This window comes from Octopus bimaculoides, chromosome 15 (assembly GCF_046866305.1).
Source record: "Octopus bimaculoides isolate indiv1 chromosome 15, ASM4686630v1, whole genome shotgun sequence".
Taxonomy (NCBI): Eukaryota; Metazoa; Mollusca; class Cephalopoda; order Octopoda; family Octopodidae; genus Octopus; species Octopus bimaculoides.
Genome location: NC_142942.1, coordinates 25,958,641 through 25,976,383, shown reverse-complemented (window position 1 = coordinate 25,976,383; position 17,743 = coordinate 25,958,641). Strand labels below are relative to the sequence as shown.

Below are 17,743 nucleotides of genomic sequence, written 5' to 3'. Positions count from 1 at the left end.
GTTGCTACACCAGTACTTTATCCCTCACATATATATTTTCTTTCGACTACGGTACAGTAGTACAGTTAGCAGACTGTTGTGGATGTGATTCTAGCCTGATATATACATTATCAATATAAATTCATTGATTCTTGAATTCACCTCTGTTTAATAAGTTTTGCTTTTTATTTAGCAGTATGTTAAAATATAGAAAGAAAACTACAATATCATTCTCCTCAATGAGCAGACTCGTTAGGAATTTCGGCTGAGTTACCATCACTGTGCCTCACTCTCCCATGAATCGATACTGAACAATTATCCTTAAAAGATTTACAGAATCCTGTGAGACTGGTGGTTGTCTCCGTCGGTAAGACTAGTACTGTTTCGAAAAAGCATCAGAAAAGGGTACAGGGAAATCTCCCTGTATTCTTTCTGTCGCTTTCCCCAAATAAACATTAATATTAATTTTAGAAAAATAAGGCGGTGAGCTCGCTGAATCTTTAGCACGCTGGGCAAAAAGCTTAGCGGCTTTACATCTTGAGTTCAAATATCACCGGCGTCCACTTTATTTGTTATCCTTTCGGGGTCAATAAAATAAGTCACTGGGTGTCAATGTAATCGATTTACCTCCTGCCCGAAATTACTACCCTTGTACCAAAGTTTGAAACCAATATTAATTTAGAAGAATACTAAATGTTTGAGACAATTATCAAAATATTAAAGATACTTATTTAACCCTACAGTTAGAGCTCGTATTAGTTTTATTAAAGATATCAAACATGGTAAGAGTTAGTCTTATTTGCCTGGGTTGTCATAAAAGGGGGTGGGATAAGATTCTCAACACCGACATGCATGCAGAAACTGGCATGTGCACTTATATAATGGCTGTTGGCGAGAAAAATATACAATAGAAGAATAACATAAATTATGCAATATAGCGTCAATGTAATATGTGGATGTATTATGTGGATGTAAACGCTTGATTTTTTTTAATGTTACGGGTAAGAAAATTAGGACTTTTAGGAGCATTTTCAGAATTAGGCTGAAATTTCTAAGGGAAGACATCGTGAGAGGCTTCTCTGAGATAGAGTTAAAGGGGTTGGGGCGCGGGGATGCATCGGGTGCGGCAAAGCACTGGCTAGCTTTTAAACATGTGTTTATCGGGTAGAATAGAGGGAGGATGATTGAGAGAAGGGGTGCGTGAGGTCTTGAGAAACGTAGAGAAAACATTTCGCAATTAATTCTCCTTCTTACAATACATCTATGCAGAGACGGAAGAGCGAGAAAAGTTTCTAATTAACGATATCAGCAGAAGGGTGTATGATTTCTATATAAAAAGGATAAAAGCAAACCATATTAATATTATTAATAATTAACAGCATTAAGTAAGTATATTACATAAAAATAATATTATCAGTTAATTCATTGGGTCCGGAAGAAAATATGTCTTAACGAGAAGAAAATCTCATACTATTTATATTCAAACGAATATATGTTTTCATGTTTCGATCTGCTCGCACTATTCATAGCATAGCAGTTTTCTTTGCTGGCTAGTAAGAAAAGCACATGTATTTTACTAGCATTGCTGAAGTGGAGTAATTTCAGTTCTTTTTTATATATATTTAAATATAGTGTAAACACCAATATTTCTCATCATACATCTATGTTTGGTTACTGGTACCTTATTCCCCACTCTCTGTTGGCCAGTTTCATCAAATATCCGCCGTGGTGTAGTTATGTTTACTTTCCTCTCTCTCTCTCTCTCTCTCTCACACACACAAACACACACACACTATCCTTGTTTTATTTCTTTTCAGGTTCATCTGTGTATTGAGTAGAATCTATTGCATTTGTACATTTATTTTCCTTTTTCTGATCTTTCATTCTTTTACATCGTTCTGCATTCTGTGATTCATTCAATAGCGCTACTGATGAGATATGGTTTGTTATTTATTATTACTCTTTAGGATACATTTGTCTTCGTATCAAGTTAAAAATATATCTAAATGAAAATGTTGTAATGTATAGATCATATCAAGGAGTATCATTGTAATTTGATATTTGTGAAAAAGTTTATATTTAACAGTATGTAAAAAACTAATTGTGATCAAACTTTTTTAATTATGTAATTGCAATTAGAGCGTTCTTTGGAAGCATTACCTTTTAGACTTCCCTTCAGAAAAACCCATTTGTCTACAAGCTGTTTCAGCATTATTTTGAGACCATTCTGTAGCACATATAACGCCGACTTTGCCATCAACAACAACTTCTACCCAGCCAGAGTTTGTATTGCCACCTCCCAAACGTAATTGCGGTGCTACAAATATAAAAAAAGCATAAATCGTTCAGTTAAGAGTATATACATCACTCTTAGCTGTTTATCAAAGGTAAAAGAAAAAAGAATCATCAAAATCAACTTGTGAGAGATCAGTGAAATTGTTTATGTCACTATCTTATGTTGTATGTGTTGTGATCGAAATATATCCAAATCTGTTTTAAATATATCTAAGATAATAATAGAGATATTTAAATAACACCTATAACAAGTCAAATGAGAATTAAGGAAATAATCAATACATGGTTAACACTTTGAAGTTTCATTAATGTTATTATTTTCCTGACGTTTGTATCAGGAGTAAAAGTTTGTTATTTTAGGGTAAAAATCAAAATTCGGTTTGGACAGTAACTCCATAAAATGATTTTAGAGGGTCGTAATGTGCTTCGGCTCGTAACAGTAGCATTTGATAACGAAACAAACACAATGTTAGGCGTTGAAAGCAATGACTTGTTTTTATTATTATAAGGCGTTTGACGCTCTGACGATTCTGCTAATTCATCGCTTGAGCACAATATAAATAAGCATAATTAGTATTAGATTAATATTAACCATGGCTATTGTATGTTATATATTAAACCATAAAGTCGAAATTTAATCCAGTACGTTTTACATCACTTTCAGAATAATTTAACTATCTAGTTCCAATAGACCCAACAATTTACTCTGTTAACTGACTGAACTACAGAAATATAATATACAACAATGAATGCCTAACTTTAGCAAAAGGCTACCTGAGAGGAGAGAAAGTCAATTAATCCGAATATAAAACTTATTTTATTGACCATAGAGGATAAAAGGCAAAGCTAACTTTGGTTTTATTTGAATTTGGATAAAAAAAAAAGAGAAACGTAACTAAATACCGTGAAGCATTTTCTCGGCTGCTCAATTAATCTACTATAACAAAGAGGTGAATTAGCAGACTTGATAGAGCATCGGATAAAATGTCTTGTAATGTTTGTTTTGAATTTTAATGTTCCGAGTTCAAATACAACTGTCAATAAATTTGCATTTCATACCAGTTGGGTCGATAAATTAGTGTACCATTCAAATACCAGGTCCATGTAATCGACTAATCGCCACATCCAAATTTCTGGCCTTGTACCTATATTAGAGACAATGAGCAAGGTGGAATCGTTGTAGCACCAGAGAAAATGTTAGGTGGTATTTGCTCCGTCAATTACGTTCTTAGTTGAAATCCTGGCGAGGTCAAATTTTCCTTTCATCCATCTGAAGCCAATAAAATAAAGCTTCAAGTCAAGTACTGTGGCCCCGTTTAATTGACTAATCCTCTCCCACAAGATTCTATTCCTTATGCCTATATTTGAAATAACTATTAATACCTTCTAGTGTGATGGGTTGGCAAAATCTTTAGAGCATCGGACAAAATACCTTTCGGTATTTATTCTGTCGTTTTATGTCCTGAGTTAAAATTCCGTCATGGTTAACTTTGCCTTTAATGCTTTTATGATCGATAAAATATTGTACCAGTTAAGTATGCGATCAATGGTAACGATTGATGCTCCTTCCAAAGAATGATAGAAATTATTAAGGATAGTGGATTGGCAGAATCGTTAGAGTGTCGACAAAAATGACTTGCAGTATTTTCTTTTGTTCTTGTTCTCCTCCCAGGATCGCTAAAATGTAGTATCAGTCGTTTACTGGAGTCCATTTTAATCAACTTACTTCTCCCCCAAATTTCAGGATTTGTGCCTGTATCAGAAACAATTATTAGCAATAATAATAGTATATGTAATAGTAGCAGCAGCAAAAGTAGTAGTGTTAGTAGTAGTAATAGTAGTAGTAATAGTAGTAATAGTAGTAGTAGTAGTAGTAGTAGTAGTAATAATAATAATAATAATAATAATAATAATAATAATAATAATCTACTAAATTCTGCAAAATGTGGACGTGATTCACCAGACAGTTAAAAATTGACACGCTGATATTAGATGTGCTAACCATCATCCTAATAACCAAAAGAATATATCATCAAATTGACAATGAATAATTATATATGAAAATTAAGTAGTACATAATGAATAGTGGAAAGAGTGAGAGAGTTACCTTGTGTATTATAACAGAATGCGCCGGAAACAGAACTAGCTGTGAAATCAGAGACACAAACCTCATTGGTAACGTTGCATTCGTCTAAATTTGCCTCATAACCAGTACATCTGAAAGCCTTTGGTATAAAAAGTGGACCGCTTTCCTGTCTTTCATAGCGAAGTGAAATCCCTCCTTTATAACCAAGCTGATTACATACAACATGAGCATTGTCGTCTTGCCAATTCATGTTACACACAAAACCATCAACGCCGTCTTTGTTGACAATAATCATTCCAGCTTCTGGAATTATATCTTCTGAGAGACGGAGTGGTTTCTCTAGAGAGAGAGAGAGAGAGAGAGGAAAATAGAGAATGAGAAAGTTAAAGAATAGTGTAAGTGATAAAAAGCGAGAAAAATTAAAAGCGAAAACTATAAAAATAATTTCCCGTACTTATCATTAGAAAGTCTTTCTAATCTAGGCACCAAACCAACAACTTTGAGGAGTGGGGAAGTAATCAATACTTCGACTCCAGTACTAATTTATTCATCATCCGGAGTCTATAAAATAAAGTACGAGTTAACTCTAAGTTGCTGGCTTTGCTTTTAAATTAGAAATAATGATGCTGTTGCTGCTGATAATAATAATAATAATTATTATTATTATTACTATTATTATTATCATTTATCATTACCACCAGGGTCCTTTCATACATTCAATACAACAAATACAAAGGTGTTACAAAAGATGCAGGGATAAACGAATCAAAGGTTTATAAAAACGAGCTGAACGGCAGAGATATTAAAATATATATGAACACATGTTAAAACTTTTCAAGTTAAATAGACCTATTACACAAAATAGAGCAATATATATAAAATATGCTATGTGTCTTTGTATATATATATATTTTTGTGAGTAACATTTAAGTATTTTAACCTGTTGAATACGTTCCATTTTATAAGATTTACTTTCTAAATCATTCGACACGAACCGGAGTAGTTCTGTTTATATTTTGTATCTGAAAATTAGTTCTGCTGTTTTGTTTGTCTCATGATGCTTAATGTGAGTAACAACTTTTCTAAATTATCCAACAATACCTCCACTTACTCGCAGTAACAGCGTTTCTACATAGTTGTTCTGTTTATTTTTTTGCTATTTGAAAGTTGAATCTGTTGTCATCTTTGTCCCATTATGCTTGATAACAATGGTGATGATTCGCCGTGACAACATTTATAAGAGATTTCATCATCATTACTGTAGCCTTAGCTTGGTGGACTAATCTTTCTTAAAACAGTGATTAGAATACACATAAAAGTGAAAAATTCCACCAAATAATTGACTAATCCAGTGACTTGCTATAACGCCTAACTTTAGATAACTCGTCAACAAAGAGCAGAAATAATTTGAAATTACAGATTGAAATTTAAGATTGTTAAGGTGTGTTGGTGTCTCATCATGTCTAAACGAAAAATATTGTTCTTCGGGAACTTTTGCAGTGAATGTGAATAATGCTTGTGTATTTTGTAGCTTTTGCATGGAATGTGTTATTATGTTGTAAATACGTAGCTTTTGCATAAACTAGACCTGCTGTCCCTTGAAAACCTGATTTAAACATATTATACATATTAAAAGTAATCAAACCTGTACTATATTTGAGGAGTGATAAATATAATTTACTTATTTTCCTGTTATTTTGCCATTTTTATTTACATCCACATGCTCTCATAAGCAACTTTCTTCATGTACATATTTCAGTAAAGCCTCCGTCATTATTAACGTATCCGGTACTCTAGTAATTACATAAAACTTAATTGTAATTAAAAAGTAATTAAAAAAGGAAGCTAAAAAAAAAACAAAAAAAAAAACAAATAAGGAACACAGTCAGAAGTAATTTGGACCAGAACATCCCACTGTTCTTCCTACCTGCTATTTCTCCCATTGGGATCTGGAATATCCAAATTTACGCTGTATGTGAGAGGCAGAAAACCATGCTCTCTTGATGGACTTGTTTCGTGTTGTTAAATTTTAGTAGTGTAGTTTTTATCAATACTCAATCATACAAGTGTTTTTGTGAATCTTTTGGTTTCATTTCTGCATCCCTAAGAACAACTGATTTTTATCGTCGCGCTTTAAGCCTTTCCTCAGTTTTATCAGGAATGCATCCTCTGTTTCTCAAAATCTCCCAGGCAGAAAACCTTCAGACGGCTCTTACTGTTTGACATGTAGCAGTTAGGCCGTCTACCTTGCACAATCAGTTTCAAGTCCTTGCCATCGAAATTGCTCCAGTATGTTTGTGTCCATTCAAATCCAGCTGACAGCATGTTATTCTTGACCAGCTCGGCGATTATCCACTTTCCGAATCGGAGTTAACATTAGTTTTATTATCATTAGCTGTGATCATCGTAATACACCAGCTTATCTATTGCACTAATAGTGTATGGGAATGTGTGCTACGCACCGGCTCAGCCTACATCTTCATACCGTTTTCAGATTTAAAAACCAGGCACACAATTCTGCAACTTTTATAATGACTGGAGTAAACTTCCTCAGTTTTAGCAATAAATAGATAGGCAACTTTTCTCTTCTCTAATTCTTGAGTTAAAACTTCAAGACAGATGCAGAAGTCTTGGTCACAAAACTTTGCGAAGTAGATTTCTCTGTCAGTTCATCCATGTCAAGATCAGTGGTTTTTTGCGTTGCTAGTACATGAAAATTACTTTTATGTAAAGGAAAAAAGTATAGTCTTTCTCAGTGTGAAATATTTACATTCTATGGTGTATAATTTTTCTCAGTGTAAAATATTTACATTCTATGGTGTAATTTACCATTTACTGACCTCAAAATGCGTTTATTTACTAATTTCATTTTGGCTTTTCTGTTTATATTCGTGCTACCACTAACATAACGTGCATACTTTTTCTCTCCTCCAATAAGAAAAAAGACACCTTGTGTTTGTAGCAATAATATTTACAAAATATGAACATTTTAAGATGTCCAAAGACAAAACTTAATTTTTCCATCCAAAATTAAACGGAGTGAATACATGAATGTAATCTTTTAAGAATGTATTACAGAAAGAGAGAGAGAGAGAGAGAGAGAGAGAGAGAGAGAGAGAGAGAGAGAGAGAGACACAGAGAGAGAGAGAAAGAGGTGACAAGAATGAAGAGTAGAAGAAAAAGGAAAAGATAGAGGACAAGTGAGAAAGGGAAGCAGACAAAATAATATTGAAAATTACAGAAAGAGGTTGTATTGATGATTAAACATTTCTAAATCAGTTGATGAGAATTTTTTTTGACTCATTCCATTAAATATGTTAGCACGCACTTGAGTATATATTCTTTATGCAGAAGTCACTCCTGGGTAATTTTCTAATGTCATTATTTTATGCTGCCAAGTCAATAATTATTTTCAGAAAATAATGTATTCTTAAAAGCATTTGTTAGTTACGCGTTTTCTGAGGATGTTTAATAAGACCGAAGAATGTCCGGAGTTATCACCATAGCTGTTAAAATTAGAGTAACTCATCACTGTGAATATCCATTTAAGTTTTAGTAATTTCGAAGTCTTTCACGCACTCTTTGAAAAGAAAATTACTGACTTTTCATCTCATTACACGTAAAATCTTAAAGATAATATGTTCTTTGGTCACTGCATTATGTAGCCCGAACTTAACTTATATTATTTTATACATTAATAATTTGAATTTATCAACGCAGCTTTTTCAGTCTGTAGTTGATATCAACTACAGACTGAAAAAGCTGCGAGGCCTAGATATTTATTTGTGCAGCAAATTGATGGGCACACATCGAGTCCTTCGAAAACTGGGTAACATGTGTGGTAGCACTTGTTGTTTATGGATAGAAATAAAACAAAAGATGTAGTGCAGAAAATTAGTGAAGCCACAGTTATTCGGTTGTAGTGAAAATTGAATTGTGAATAATAATAATAATGTACTTTGATTATCACAAGGGTTATAAATTCTAACATTGTATCATTGTTACCTTGCGAACATATTACAAGAGATTTAGTTTCGTTTCTTATATTTCAGGATGGTCATTTTTTTTTGCTAAATAAACACACGCACTATATATTCGTTCTTCACTCGTTTATTATTGTTCTTATTTTATCTTATGTCAACTATCTGGAAATCTTTCGTAACAGGTCTGTGGCCTCTTCACCGACCCTTTCCATCCACGTGTATCCACCTACTTCGCCTAGTCCATTCTCTTTCTTTCGTTTCAGTTTCGAGAATATTTATATATAAAAATCTGCCCGTTCTGCATACTCAGCACTAGACCATTTGTGGATGACTGGTTTATTTGAGGAGAGAGTAATTGATATTTAGAGATCTCGGTCTGTTACAGATCGCTGTATTCACTGCAAGGGCGTTCAGAATAATGCATCTGTGGTGATGGGGTTCTCAGAAACAATATCTTTCGGGTCAAAATATAGATCTGACCCGATAACACATATTCGTACAAATTATTTTATTTTTGCTACCATATAATTATATTTCGTATTTAATTTCCTGAATAGAACACTAAAATTTTGGAAGAAGATAATTAGAAAACCAAAAATTTCTTGAAAGAGGGAGCAAATGTTTTAATCTTACCTTCCTGCGTGCTGTTGTCATTAAGGCACATAATACTGACATAGTCTTTATAAGGTTCACCGGCACAAAATGCTTTGGTGTTGTAGGGACACTCCAAAATAGAACTTTCATTGCCAGTACAACTAAGGTGTGGGCGGGTTAAATAAGGTCCGTGGTCTTCGAGAAAACCATATGTGCGTCGGGGAAACATAATTCCTCCTTTATAACCGAGCTCACGGCAAACGACTTGCGTATCTATGTCATCAAATCCCTCAGGGCATACCATATCCCATGCGTTTTCAGTATTAATTTCCAACACTCCATGATAATGTATTCGATATCCACTGTTAATTATTCTCACTGAAAATAAATCAATGTTATATTTATCTTCATTCAAGTACGTGTGTATGTATTCTATTTAGTAACAACTTTATCACACTAACATTATTTATGTGTGTGTGTGTGTGTGTGTGTGTGTGTGTGTGTGTGTGTGTGTATGCATAAAAAGACTGAAAGAGAGATTGTAGTTACAACTATAAGTTGTTGGCATTAATTGAAAGATTCCAGGATATTCAACAAATATGTTAATATATATGAAAAAGATTAATAAAAGCGCAGCAAAATAACTGACGTTAGATTAACGTTTTCAGCAGCTAGATTTTATGTTTTCATATTTAATATCACACACACACACAAACACACACACGCACACACACACACACACACACACAGTAATGTGCGTTTTTCATATAAATTTGACTGTAGATGTTGCTTAGTCCCAAGTAACACTGATTGAGTAGATTTATGATTAAAGATTACACAGCTGCGTCGATACTATCTTTCTCTATCTAGTGAACCCCAGGCCACGTTATAGAATGTGCTCTGCTTTTTTTAAGACAATATGGTGTGATTGAAAGGAGATGTGTTTGCTACTTCCAGCAGAACAAGCAACCACGTAAGTACTTACTCGTTGGCTTGTAATAGATTATATGTAGTGGCCACTATAGTGTATTTTTTCGGTAAACTGGGAAGTTTTCGTCAAACCATGTTTGTAAACGTATTTAACTCGTTTTAGGTCCACTGCAAACACTAATGAGAGAAACCTACAAAATTTCAGGTTCTGTATCAGTAGAAAGTTTTTTTAAATGCACAAATTTCTTTCAAATTTTTCACTCGATGTATATCAAACGAGTATATCCTGCACGTAAACTATATGAGTGCTGGAAATTTCACACTTCAGAAATCTATTTCCATTATATCTAAGCATTCTTAATCCGATTACAATCGTTAGATGGTGTTATTTTTGTTAGTATTATGTTGTGATACATATTCCTATTCTTGAAAAATTATTTCAAGACTTTCGATAATTTCTCACAAATATAATTTCCTTATGAAAGCCAATTTACCCCCGCTAGGATTACAGAATATCTCAATTGTTCACCGTGTATAAAGGTTTTCTTACTACTTTTCTAAGGGTAATTATTGTGGAATGTGAAAAAAATATCATCAACTGTCATTCAAAATATTTTGTCAAAAGAATTTTACTGAAAGAGAAAGAAAACAAAAACACGTACCTTTATTGTAACAGTGTACAGTGGCATCGTGGTTGTTTCCACAACCAACTTCTTTTGTAATATTCCATCCAGTATTGGTACACTGAAATATTGATGTCTCGAAACCAAGACAACGCATATCTGACATAAATATGGTAGACTTGTAACGTTTCTTTAACGATCGCTGGAAACTTCCACCTATATAACCAAGTTGTTTACATATAATATCAACGTCACCGTAATCCCAGTCTTCCACGCACAAAGATCCGCGTTGTCCATCGTAAATTATTTCTACAGCACCGTCATTTTTATCTCCTCCCACTAAGTGTAGTGTTAAATCTGTAAGTAGAGATGACATATACGACAGGCGATGAATAGGAATAACAGAGGTTTGGAAGGAGGCAAAACAAGAAAACAAAAGTCAAAAGAAAATAACGATTTAATCAATAAAATTCTCAAGACGTTTTTCGTTTTGTTTTCGTTATTGTTTAAATGTTATATCCTGTGTCTGTTGCTTTATTTTGTGTTTTCGGATAGCTTTTCAATTTCTGCACCGACAAATATCTATTTTAGAGAACCATAAATTGAAATGAAATACTAAGGCTAACACATAAACACACACGCACGCACGCACGCACGCACGCACGCACACACACGCACGCACACACACACACACACACACACACACACACACACACACACACACACACACACACACACACACACACACACACACACGCACGCACATACACACACATTGAAATATTGGGGGTTTGTGGGTATGATGTTAAAGCATCGAATAGAATTTGTTCCTGCACTGCGCTCTGAGTTCGTCGAGGTCAAGTTTGACATTTGTAATTTTAGTGGAGATAAAGTTCTACTGCAGGGTGGATGACTGGAAAAATTGTTACAATGCCCGACAGGATGACCTTCACCATCTTCTCTAGCTTTTTGCGTTCTGATGCTAGCCTGCAACGACACTGATGCCAAGCTATAGTTGCAATTACTATCAATATCAATAGTAGAATTTACTCCATATCAATAGTAGAATTGCATGCACAGAAAACCACTGGTCTTCTACAAAATACCTTTAGCTAGGTCTGCGTTATGAAGTGGGACAATCTATCACGTATCGAATAATTGAAACAAAATTTGATTTGGGAAATTGTAGTAACATTTGCATAAGTTGCGATTGAAGGATAGGCAGAACAATGTTGAAAACACTCAAAATAGTGCAATGTCAACAGTGTTCGCCTCGGTGCTTCATTTCACCTTATGGTTTTCAAGAGAAAAAAAAATGTTTGTTGTTGCAGACAGAGAATGCAATATGAAAACAACATAAAGTAAAACAATACCCACGGGATATAGAATTTAAAAGATAACGAAAATAAAACGATAACGAAAATAAAACGTAACATTAACTTACTATGCTGGTAGCACAAGACGTAGGTAGGAGTACAGCTAGCAAGTGCAGCCGGCTGTCCCCATCTGTCTATAACACATTCGTCTAAACTGGTTTCGTTGCCACGACAAGTTAATGATGTTAACCAGTAAGGAATGTGACCTTCTTTTACAGATCCATATTGAACTCCTCCCTGAAAACCTGCTGACCTGCATGCAACTTGTGCTTCCTTCTCGTTGTTATACTCCCGACATACTTGGCCCCAAATACCTAAATGACGGACTTCAACGCGGCCCCAATTGTAGTCACCACCTCTCAATCGGAATGCAAATGCTAGAAGTAACAATCAGAAAAAAAATTATTGTTGAATTGAATTTTTAATAGACAGAAAAATAATTTATCGGGACGAAAAAGAAAGTCTATTAATTTAACTCTGTTTTGACTTTATAAATTGAAATTAGAACAGTGAGGATCCAAACTGAAAAACGTAGTCCAGTTTTGCACGTCGACGACTAATTAGATTTTAATGAAGAATTAAAGCAATTAGCTTAATGACGGGTTAAAATAAATATAGTGTTGATCTGCAGTTAGTGTCACTGCATTACATTGTCTGGTTTACTGTACTGAAAAATTACGAAATTATCAATAAAATTGACCGTGCCAGCATTGATTTGCTATATAGAAGTAGTAACAGGAAAGTAAAGAAAGGTGGCAAAAGGAATATAAATGGATAACTCAAAACTTAGATTAAGTAACAAAAATATGAAGAAGCATGATAGTGTAGTACTAAAAACTTAATCTTCATTGTTTATTAAATACATTTTAAATAAAGTAAGTTAACTAGCCATAATAGTGTATTGGAATTATCAAAATGAAATGTCTGATATCCTTCCGTTACAGTTGGATGGACGGGATATCAGATTTTCTGGAAGGTTTTACCATCAGATGATGTAGAGTTTGCATACTTGCTTGTACTTCTTTTGTATCTTATAATAAATAATTTTGTCTTTATGTACTGTGACTGATCGTTGGCTTTTCTAAATGCTTTAAGTGTACTTCAACCATTAAATTGAGTCCTTTTTGGTGTATGATATTGCTATGCATTTCTTGTGAGTATTGGCCGAACAAATTTCCATATGGCGATGCATTCGTACATTTACAGAATTGCAGTTAGTTTGAACTAACATTACTTTGTTGCTGTGATTGGGGTACTCCAGATTTGAGGAATAAAAAGTCCAACAGCTTTAGAGATTCGGACGGTGATTTTGATTAAGGAAGCGCTGTCATGCCAAAATATTAGTGTCTTGGAATTCACTCTATCAATATCGTCAAAAGAGAGTAGTTTTCCTAAAACAACAGCGAAAGCATGTTCACGTCCGGAACGAAATGCTGATCAAATCCCCTGCAAGTTAACACGGGAACTCCTAGCGACAATGTAAACTTCATGTAATCAAGGTATCCTATATATATATATATATATATATATATATATAGTTCAAAAACACAATGACAAAAAAACAAAAAACAACAAAGTGAGGACGTGATATGGATAGTATTATTGGACGCTCAGGAAAGGAAAGATATATATATATATATATATATATATATATATATATATATATATATATATATATATATATATATAATATATATATATATATATATATATATATGCGCGTGTGTGTGCGTGTTTGTCACTGAATATATGTACGTATACTTGTGTGTATATATAGTACACATACACGCGCGCGCGCACACGCACACACGTACTTCGTTTTGGCATTTTGTTTGTAAGAATTTTTATGGGAATTCATGTACTAAAACAACTTTTGTAGTGTCCAGGGAGAGCCATTACGCTAATATAAATAACATACGCACCGGTTCAGTTCCACTCCTTTATTATTAGTCAATAGGTTAAATAACTATCCTTCATGACATTTATGGAATTAAATAATGAAGGAGTGCGATTGAACCGGTGTGTGTGTTATATTACATAGATACACAGATAAACACACGCTTGCGCGCGCGCACGCACGTATGCACATGAATAATTTTGTGTGTATGGCAGTCCTTCGGTGTTGGTGGGTGACATCATTCACCCACACAGCATTCCTTTATAACATTAATGAAATTAAATTCTTTCTTCGAAAGAAACCGGGCTGTAGCACTACTTTGGAGATGTCCTTCGGTGTTGGTGGGTGACATCATTTACCCACACAGCATTCCTTTATAACATTAATGAAATTAAATTCTTTCTTCGAAAGATCAGGACATCTCCAAAGTAGTGCTACAGCCCGTAGCACTACTTTGGAGATGTCCTGATCTCACAAGTGGGTAGTATATATCAACAATATGCTGGGAGATAAAGATTTTTCCTTTTCAAAATACAATATTTAAAGCTGGTTCAGTACTTACATTTTAAACATTTTCAAATAATTCTTTTTTCAGTTTAAAATATGAACTGAACATTGTGCTACCTGTGAGCAAGAACATGATATTGATCTTATGAAGTATCTACACTGAACCGCAAAAGAAACGGCATTTTTTCAAATGTCATTTTTATATTGTAAATTCTGAAAATTTATTTCGGGGATGTAAGTGTAAATATTCCAAGACATGCTAGTTTATGGCTGGGACCCAAATTGCAGGTAACCTTTCAACTTTTCCTGAAACGAGATGCCAAAACACAACTGTGTTGAATGCCGTGGGTGGCAAACAGTTGTCATGAAAACCGAAATGAACGTGAATCTCGTGGAGGTTATGGGTATAAAAATCAACTTCGTGTTCCTGGCATTCAAAATCCGTCCGCTAAGAGTTGGTAATCCTTGTTTGCGGTCGTTATCGCTTGTTTGCTTGTTGTATTACAGTTGTTGAATTGTTGAGCATTGTTTTTGTTGTGTGTTGTTGGTGCACCATTGTTTTGTTGCGTTGCGGCGGTCTTACTATCGTTTCCCTTTGATTGAGGGAAGAAACGCTTGTTAGCGAAAATAATTTCGATTGTGAAAGGTTGAGTCTTTCTGATTCGTCAGAAAGTGGAATGGTGGAGCCTCTGATTAATATGGAGGAGATGTCAAGAGAAATGGAGAGAAGAAAAACGAAAAAAGTGTTAAAGGTTTTGCGGTCGCGACAGGTGCTGTGAAGGAGGATATAACGTCGAAGATGCAAGACGTGAAAAGGTATAAAAACATGATGAAGAAGGTGGGGTATGTAGTTGAACTGACCACTCCCAGTGAAGTGTCACAAGATATGCTGGCAAAAATGGTGACGACAGGTCATATTTAATAAAATCGACTGGCAAAGAGGGATGAAGTGTTTGGGACCTATCTGGTCGGAAATCAAGTATCTGGTCCGGCGCAACAAGTATGCGATAGTTGAGGTACGTTTTCACACAGAGGAAAGGGTCAGGCAACACTCCATAGCCGCCCTGAAGACAGACGAGATAATATTACTATCAACTTATCTTGGAAGGCGTGCTTCCAAGGAAAGGGTGGATGAAATCCCACTTGAGTTGGACGTTGCCTGGCTGGTGGCAGCCATAACATTAGGCTTGGAAGAAAGAATATTAATCCTCCAAGCAACAAGAATGCCAACTCAAAACTGGCTGGGGCAGAGACTGGAAATGAATGTCCAAGCTGCCCCGCAGACACCATTTTGGTGGGTGAAAAACGGTTGAGGGTTGTGGTGGAGAGCAGGAGACCTCGTTGCTTCAAGTGCGGCCAGAAGGGTCACCTAAGAGCAGAATGCCCTCTACCTCCCGCAAAAGCACCAGTGATCCCACCAGTGGTGAAGGAAATCGCGTATCTGCCGCCTGCAACGACAAATGCGGAGGAAAAGAAGATGAAGTGATGAATCAAAAGAGAACGAATAGTGGACGGTTTCCAAGAGAAAGAGGAAAAAAGGAAGACTCACTCCTCTGATACTAGCCCCCAACTTACCCACACTCTTCCCTCACCCTACGGCAATCTACGTCCTGCCCCACTAGTCACTAATCCCAACCCTGCACCTACAAATATACAAACGTACATACAGAAGAATCAAACTTCTCAGCTCCGTACCCCCAAAATGGCTTTCGTATTTATGCACGATATAAAGGCAAAAGAGATAGAAAAACGATTAAAAATGAAGTCAGTAATAAGGGTGAACGCGCATGTCGGGGATTTTTCCTCACATATAAGATGTGTACTCGTCAATGGGGAAAGGCACTGTGTGTTGAGAGAGACGTGTGAGTCGGACGTTGGATCGTTGTGTGTAGAAGTAGTGATTGATTTGCTAACTCTGGTTATTGACCACACTGTATTGAACAAACTTGAGGTTGACTGTTTTCTTTAAAAAAAAAGTGTTTTAAAAAAGAGATAAAGTGACTCAAGCTATAAACTTTTTTTTTTTAAAAAGAGTTCAGTGAGGCCACTTTGGATGTGAGGCTCGAGTGGCTGTGATTTCACCTTTCATATTTTTCACATTTCATTGTTTTTCATTCGTTTTTTCCCCACTTCGTTTTTTTGTCTCTCCTTGTATTGTCCCCTCTGTACTTCGACCCTGTGTGGTTAGTAAAGAATAAATTCGAAATTTGGACGCCTCTCGCTGTTGATTGCTGTGCTTGTTGAATTTTTTGCTGCTGTTACTGCTGGTTTGTTACAGCTGGATTTTTGTTGTTGATTAGAAACCTTATTTTCTACTTTTTGCAGACTGTTTTGCGCTTCTCCCCTGCAAAACATGCTTTCGATGGTAAAATGTTGGAAACTTTGATTACGGACCGGGAGAAGAACCAGGACACGACCCAGACTACGGAGAGTAACTATGAGAATAATGAAAAAAAGCTTGGAAAGGAATGAGAAAAAGACAATAAATTTCGCGGCGGCCACCAGTGTGGCGAAGGAGAAAATTCAATTTGTAGCAGGAAGACACAAAGGTTTACTCAAAAGGGAGGGACACGAAGCTAAAATAACCCCTCCCTGAGAAATAATACAATTATTTACAAGACTTTTGTCATCATGAATAAAAAAATCGACTTGGTTTCGAAGTACGCTATGAAACAATGCCTTCGCCCACTCTGGCAGGATGTGTTTTATCTTGCCAGGGCGAAAAGGAACGGGACAGTAGAAGTGCAGTTTCGGTAAGAAGAGATAGCCAAGCAGCATTCCACAAATACACTAAAAAGAGTTGAGGTGGTTCTCCTACCCATATATCTTAGAAGACGCACTTCTAGGGTTAGGGTAGGAGAAATACCACCTGACGTAGATGTTGCCTGGATCAGAGATGTCATCCTTCTGGGCTTGGAGGAGAAAAATCATAATCCTCAAAGCTACAAAATTCCTAAAACACAACTGGATGGGGCAGACACTGAAAATATTAATCCAGGCTGCCTCAGAGGAACTTGAAGATATTACAGACATAATTACGTGAAGGAAAACACCAAGTTGAGAGTTGCGGTGGAGGGCAGGAAGCCTCGGTGCTACAAGTGTGGCCTGAAGGGCCACATAAGAGTGAAATGCCCTCCATCAACCGTGGAAACATCTGTTCCCCCACCAAGAGAAAAACAAGTCGCACCTCCACTGCTGGCTAAAGTGGTGCCGAAGAAGGAGGGAGAGACCTCGTTGACCAAAAGAAAGAACACAGATGAAGAAAAAGACGAAGACAAAAATAAGCGGACTACTGTTTCGCTTAGAAAAAAGAAAAAAGCCCAGACACTGCCCTCACAGAAACACATACACAAGACACAAACTCTCCCCTCCCCACTCTCCAACGCTGACACACAAACTAACCCTCTTCACTCCCCAAAGTTGACACACAAATTCTCCCCATAGCTATAACGGCAATAAACACTAAAATAGAC

General features: G+C 35.7%; 1 protein-coding gene across 2 annotated transcripts in view; it reads right to left on the bottom strand.

Annotated features, from left to right (window-relative positions):
* Positions 1 to 17,743, bottom strand: part of LOC106872843 (uncharacterized) — a 265,208-nt gene that overhangs the window by 117,762 nt on the left and 129,703 nt on the right. For both annotated transcript variants that reach the window (XM_014919977.3, XM_052973204.2), the window contains exons 5-9: positions 11,935 to 12,243; positions 10,530 to 10,847; positions 8,977 to 9,315; positions 4,382 to 4,699; positions 2,140 to 2,296 (exon numbers count right to left, since the gene is read on the bottom strand). In XM_014919977.3, the coding sequence (XP_014775463.2) occupies positions 2,140 to 2,296; positions 4,382 to 4,699; positions 8,977 to 9,315; positions 10,530 to 10,847; positions 11,935 to 12,243 (1,441 nt within the window). The remainder of the gene's footprint in view (positions 1 to 2,139; positions 2,297 to 4,381; positions 4,700 to 8,976; positions 9,316 to 10,529; positions 10,848 to 11,934; positions 12,244 to 17,743) is intronic.